General features: G+C 35.7%; 1 protein-coding gene across 8 annotated transcripts; it reads left to right on the forward strand.

Annotated features, from left to right (window-relative positions):
• On the forward strand, nucleotides 1–6,628 carry LOC112091263. Of its 8 annotated transcripts, none has more exons than XM_024164430.1 (12): nucleotides 1–96; nucleotides 757–1,099; nucleotides 1,173–1,323; nucleotides 1,838–2,178; nucleotides 2,256–2,406; nucleotides 2,906–2,995; nucleotides 3,706–4,034; nucleotides 4,102–4,234; nucleotides 4,411–4,736; nucleotides 4,815–4,965; nucleotides 5,425–5,474; nucleotides 5,899–6,628. In XM_024164430.1, the coding sequence occupies exons 2-12, from the start codon at nucleotides 767–769 to the stop codon at nucleotides 6,412–6,414; spliced, it is 2,571 nt and encodes an 856-aa protein (XP_024020198.1). In that variant the 5' UTR covers nucleotides 1–96; nucleotides 757–766; the 3' UTR covers nucleotides 6,415–6,628. The 8 variants fall into 8 exon arrangements, with proteins under 8 accessions (XP_024020198.1, XP_024020197.1, XP_024020201.1 ...); XM_024164429.1 differs by having other exon boundaries at nucleotides 763–1,099; XM_024164433.1 differs by having other exon boundaries at nucleotides 763–1,099; nucleotides 5,431–5,474.
• The last annotated feature ends 95 nt before the right edge of the window (nucleotides 6,629–6,723 follow it).

Genomic DNA, 6,723 nt, shown 5'->3' on the forward strand with positions numbered 1-6,723 from the left:
TCCAAATATCCGTGAGAACTGAGAGCCCAATCTCTACACTTCTGTACTTCTTACCTTTCTTCTTCTTCTTCTTCTTGGATTGCAAACATATCAAAGGTAACGACGACTCTCCAATCCCATCTTACCAATTACTTGATTACATATTTCTTAGCTTTATTCTTCGTAAGATCATGAAATTCGTTTCGTTTCGTTTCGTTGCCGAGAAAATTTTGGGGCCATTTGCGATTCTCAACTTGTGATTTTCATCGTTTTGGAGAAGTATCATCTCGCAGGAGCTTACCTGAGCTCATTTGAGCATTGTGTTTGACTAATGTTGAGAAATTTAGTACAGAAAATTAACTCGACACTGCAATTTTTTTTTTTCGTTTGTTTGTTTGAATTTGTTTGGGATCAGATAGAGGCTTAATAATGTTGACTTTCAGCTAGGTTTTGTATTTGTTATGGTGTATTTGCTTCGTTTCGATTAGTTTTGTATGTATGGATTTAACAGGTTAAAAATTTGTTTCTTCGTCTGGGTAGTTTTTCTCAGGTTTCCATTTTTTAAGTCTATTTTTGTGTGGCTCTTTTGAAAGTAATTGGAAAATGTTCGTATAGATTTTGTTAGTATTTTGGAGATTTTCTTCTGCCTGGGAGTTTTTTCGGCTAACAAACATTCTTACTACACTATCAGCTATCGTAATTAGCATGTCATTCACACATTTATGTAACTAATAATGTACTGGTAGTATTTGATCCACTGATATTCAATGCTCTAAGTGATAGATAGATGGGCAGCCAAACCCATTTAGTCGGAGACCGCTCAAGGACAACCTGGACGCCAGCAATGGAGCGCTATTTTATTGACCTGATGCTAGATCAGGTGCATAGGGGAAATAGGATGGGCCACACCTTCAACAAACAAGCATGGAATGACATGTTGGTCATGTTCAATTCCAGTTTCAGATCTCCATATGATGTAAATGTGTTGAAAAGTCATTATACGAGCTTATGGAAGCAATTTAGCGATGTGAAGAATCTCCTTGATCAGAATGGATTTTCGTGGGACAGCACTCGGAAAATGGTGGTTGCTGAAAGATGCGTCTGGGATGGCTACACCAAGGTGCTCTACCTCTTATTTGTGTACAAAATTTTTCACCATTCTCGAAGTAAATTTATATACGGCATTCATGCAGGCTCACCCAGATGCGCAATACTACAGGAACAAAGCTTTACTGAACTTCAATGATTTGTGCTTGATATATGCACATACAACTGCAGATGGACGATATAGCCTTTCAAGTCATGATATAGACTTTGATGATGACTTCCAATCATTAAATGTCGGTATGCCTCTGCATCTTTTCACATACTAAAGGAATGATACAAATAAATTGTGATGTCTTTGATTCGATTATGATCTATGACAATTTTTCCCAGCAGCATTTTTGGTTACTTATATGTAGGTAAGTGATTTGAAAACTATAAGAACAACTTGTGTTTGTATAGTCAACCTTTGCAAATCTAGTCTTTAAGTTGAGTTTTTATGATGGAATGAAGTCTATTATACCCTGAAAAATGTAAATGTGATAACCCTTTTCGCTCACTCTTGCAATGTGCCTGTAATGAGATGAAGACAAAATAAGGCGGTCTGGCTATAAGTGACAATCCTTTTTTATTTTTTTATTTTTTTTTAGTTTTACCATTTATTTTCTTAACTGCTAATGACATTTGCGAGCATTGTAATTTTTTTAATTATGAAATCACCAAACTTTTACTTGATTACCGATGGTATCCTCGAGTATTATATTTAAAGTTTTTAAATATCACCTTTCTCATTTTTTTTTCTCCATTTTTTTAGTGCTTGAAGTGAACAATCTTGTTCCTGCAACTAATGAGCAAGTAAAAACAGATTGGACACTAGCCATGGACCGTTATTTTATCAAACTTTTGCTTGGTCAACTGAGAAAAGGCAGTAAGGTTAACGATACCTTTACAAGACAAGCTTGGAAAGATATCCTTACTTCGTTCAATGCAAAATTCGGTTTTCAATATGGGATTAAAATATTGAGACAGCGTTATAAGAAATTGTTCAAGTATTATACCAATGTAAGGAGCCTGCTTGAGGAAAACAAATTCATTTGGGATGAAAGACAACAAAGGATAGTGGCCGATGATGTTGTTTGGGAAAATTACATCAAGGTATGCAATCATTCACATCATGATGACAGTTACGTTTTTGTCGTACTCGTATATGACTCTTATTATTGCTGATCTAGGCACATCCAGATGCACGCTCCTACAGGAAGAAGTCCTTGCTAAACTACCATGATTTGAGCTTAATATATGGCACTGCAATGAGCAATGGAGTTCGTTGTCACTTGCAGAGGGGGAAAGACTATGAAGATGACGTCTTACAATACACAACTGGTGAGATTCATATTTGAGTTACAAACTTTAGATTTGTAAATAGTGAAGTTAGTGTTCTGTGTTAGATTGCTACGTACTACGTTAGGGTTATATGCGGCTGATACTGGATATTAACTTCTATTTAACTATTCACATGAGTAAGCGGTCGTTTAGAAAAATCATCAGTAAATACATGCCAACTTATGATTTTCCTCTTAGTGTTCCATAAATTTTCTGTTTCTTTATATGTGGCTGTCCCAGGGCTTGTTTACTAAAGAACTAATGTTACTGGTCACTGTAATGTATGTGTGTGTATGTGTTTCAAGGGATAACATTAATACTCTCACTGAGACCGTTAGGATTATTACGTTTGAATATCAGTGGCACCAGATGAATCAAAGTGACAAGTATAGTGATGCACCGCCATTTTCCTGCATCTGAATGTTCAGTAATTTTTTATAATAAGTATTATTTCTTGTATAAAAATTACTTGTCTGAAAAGGAAAAAGTAAATTTGTAGGTGAAGAGAGGGAAAGGCATTCGTTTGCAGTTGATTCTCACATTGCTCACAGCGAGGATTTTGACGGTGAAGATCCAGATTTGATGATTGGTGTGTTTATTCTTTCCCTTTGGATGAAATAGAATTATGTCCGCTGAATTTTCCTAATAGTATCTTGAGTAATTATAATCCTGCAGTTATTAACAAAAGCCTCCGCCTGTAATTAAGCTTGAATTATGAAGATGATAAGCAATGCTCTGCCCTTGTTACTTAATACAACTTGTTGGCTATTTTCCACTCTCTTGTATTTTCGTTATACCAACAATGCTCTGATGATGTTGGAAATCCTATTTTTAATTATCTTTATATTTTGATATTATGTTTCTTTCAGTACAATTTTTGATGATTTCTATCCGTTCAGAATTTGATTCTTAGTTCTTATTTGATTCGTAGTTCTTTTATTGCAGAGTCTAAATTTGAGAAATATACCATTTAACTTCAATTCGCTCAGCAGTTTTCATTGGAAGATTCATAGTGATGTATTTTTGATTATTCATTTCAGGTGCCAGAAGTTCAATGTATTTCCAAATCCAAATAGAGTGAATTTAGACCAAAGTTAAAAAAGCTGATTTATCTAGTCAGGCTAGAAATGCTGAAGAATCCATGAAAAAAGGGAAAAAGAAAAATCAAAGAAAACAAAACAAGAAACAAAATGAATAGAAAACATAAGTAATTAGGATGATTGTAATAACAACTAAAAATATGAGTTTTGTTGTTTTCTGATGTTCCCCATTTGGTTACTACTGTCTAATGATGACTAGATGGGGAAGAGATTCAGAGCGTTGTAAATGGTGAGATAAATTGGACTCCTTCAATGGACCGTTGCCTCATTGATATCATGCTGGAGCAAGTGCATAAAATGAACAAGATTGATTGCTCTATTGATGACCAAGCATGGATAGATATGGTGGCATTGTTCAAGGACAGATTTGGATTACAGCATGACAAAGATGTGTTGAGGAGTCGCGCTAAAAGGTTGGAGAAGCAGTACCTTGATATGAAAGATCTTCTTGACCAGCGCGGTTTCTGGTGGGATGAAATGGAGCAAATGATCACAGCGTGTGATGATGTTTGGGATACTTATATTGAGGTGCTTACTTGTCTATTTGATTCTTAATGTCCAAGTATACGTGGTGACTAACATGCAGTACCTGTAGGATCACCCAGGTGCAGAGTTGTACAGATTCAGATCCAATCCAAACTACAATGATCTGTGCTTAATTTATGGAAGTTCAGCTTCTAATGGACAGTTTAGCCAATCAGGTCGATATATTAGCTGCAATGGTGGAGGTAAGGTTTCTTTTTGTCCAGGTTATGGGGTTTTGCATTCTGTTATCTTGCATATTTGGTCTTGAAGTTCCTCAGAAATATTCTGCAGCCTACTAGCATTGTTAAAGTATTATAAATCATATCATAAACAAAAGAATATCCATTTCTTATTATAAATTGTTTTTTGAATGCTGAAGGAGCTAACGTTTACAATAATCATCGCTGGAGAACTGATTGGACACCACAAATGGATCGACATTTCATTGATCTAATGCTCGAGCAAGTTCGCAATGGAAGTATGGCTAACCATAAATTTAATAAATTAGCTTGGACTGACATGGTTACAAAATTCAGTGCAGAATTTGGTTCTCAGCATGATAAAGATGTTTTGAAAAGTCGTTTTCTAAATTTGAGGAAACGATTCAATGACATGAAAGCTCTGCTTGACCAGAGTGGGTTTGCTTGGGATGAAATGCAACAAAGGATAACAGCTGATGATGAACTCTGGGATGCTTATGTCAAGGTGCCCTTTTTTGGAATTTTCAAGGTGATATAGTTTGTATGTCTTATATGTATAGCAGCTCATACGAAGCTTCTGCAGGAGTACCCTGATGCAAGATCATACAGAAATAGAACTTTCCCAAATTTCAATGATTTGTTCTTGATATATGGAAATACAAACAACATAAAAGAGGAGGATTATTCAAGTCACTCCATAGCCTCTGAGGACGATGACGTAGAAGTAAATATTGGTTTGTTTCTCTTGTTTTCTGGTTCTGTGTGTGTCTCCCCTTGTCTTCGTTTTTATGCGTGTAGAGCTCATTTGTGGTAATATGCATAAACAGACGAAATTGCTATCACTTGATTAGGTCTTAGGAATAGGATACCCGAGCATGCATGATTAGGGCCTTTCAAAAACTGCATTGGCATGAGTTATTATAGAGATTATAATTATATTGTTGCTTGTGATGTTTGAGGAAGGTGTCGTGCAAACTGGTAAATAATAATATTATGAAGATGCAATGGTGTTGTATTGATTTTCTGGGTGTTTAATTGTTCCCTTGAAACTGTTACGAATAATATATGTATACCAAATAATTGTGACGGCATATGTATTTTTATGAGATTTAACAACATATTGATCCTATTTAGTTCTTTAGTTTACAAATATCAGATTTTAATTCTATGGACGTGTCTTTTGTTCTCTTAAGTTTCAGGTGAAGCAGATGACCAATCCCCAGCTTATTTTAATCCTCCTAGGGTAAGTGACGAGTCCAATGGATCAATACTATACTTGTATAACAATAACACGATATGGTATATGCATAAGAGGAAAGCAGCTGGTTTTACATTTAATGGGCAAACTTTGACGTGGATCATCACGGCATTCAATAGAAAATTTGGACTTAATATTTAGTCAAATTTCTAGCTCGAATAAGGTGTATATGGGCATGAGATGATCGCTTTCATTGACTTTTGCAGAATACGAAGTAAAATTAGCTAGTAAGAACACCAAATGTCTGGTGTTCTGGTGAATAATGCTATATGCTATTAACCAATATGAATGCTTTTTATTTTATTCTAATTTTTTGGCTAAAGGACACTTTATATTTTTGAATAGTTTTCATGGCAATATCTTTTTTTTTTCATCCTTTTTTTTTTTTTTTTTTTTTTTTTTTTCGCAGGAGCATTCTCAGGCAATACCATACGAAGATGGCATTATGGATAGCTACGAAGAGTTGTTGACTTCTTTTGGATATGAAGTACCCAATGGAAGAGAAAATTTGAATATAAAAAGGGAAGTGGAGAATGATGCCCTAAAAGTGGGGATGGACGATATTTTTTGCGACCTGAAATCTCCAGCAAAGGAGTTTGAAATATCCGACTGGCGAAAAAAGCGAAAACCCACAACTTCGTCGAGATCAGCACGTAGTAAAAAAGTACAAAGAACCATCGAGGAGAGGGAAGAAACATTCGATGTGAAGCCAGGTTTAGCAAACTGGTTGGTGGGTTGTTTAGAAGGGAATGACAACTGCTCAATTGAGACGATTGTTGCCGCACTTGAAACTGTACCAGACATGAACGACGAGCTCTTCTTGGAAGCCTGTGAACTCTTGGAAGATGAGAGAAAGGCGAAGATGTTTGTTGCCATGGATGTAACGGCGCGAAAGAAGTGGTTGTTAAGAAAACTTCGCTGGTAGAATAGATTTTTGCTTGGCTGCTGTAACATGCGAAACTACTTTGCACTTTGTTGTATCGACGTGTCTAAAGCTATGTGTTAAAAGGAAGCGTTTTCTTTATGTTTTTGGGGTCAAATATAAGTTGAAAATGTTCTCCTTTTAATTTTTGCTTCAATGGGATATCATTTCCTACATGATTGTGAAATGAAACACGAAAATTAGAGGCTTGGGTCAGGGGAAAAGCGGTTTAAAAAGGGTAAAGAAATTGCGTCTTTATTTGTGTGAGAAGGACGCGTTCTGGTCTAAAATAACGTCTTTGTGGATCTATAG

This window comes from Morus notabilis, unplaced genomic scaffold (assembly GCF_000414095.1).
Source record: "Morus notabilis unplaced genomic scaffold, ASM41409v2 Scaffold1851, whole genome shotgun sequence".
NCBI lineage: Eukaryota > Viridiplantae > Streptophyta > Magnoliopsida > Rosales > Moraceae > Morus > Morus notabilis.

Coding starts and splice junctions, on each gene's coding strand:
- LOC112091263 (XM_024164430.1), top strand. CDS start 767: ATGGGCAGCCAAACCCATTTAGTCGGAGACCGCTCAAGGACAACCTGG. Junction 2,179..2,255: donor TTTGGGAAAATTACATCAAG/GTATGCAATCAT, acceptor TTGCTGATCTAG/GCACATCCAGATGCACGCTC. Junction 4,235..4,410: donor TATTAGCTGCAATGGTGGAG/GTAAGGTTTCTT, acceptor TGAATGCTGAAG/GAGCTAACGTTTACAATAAT.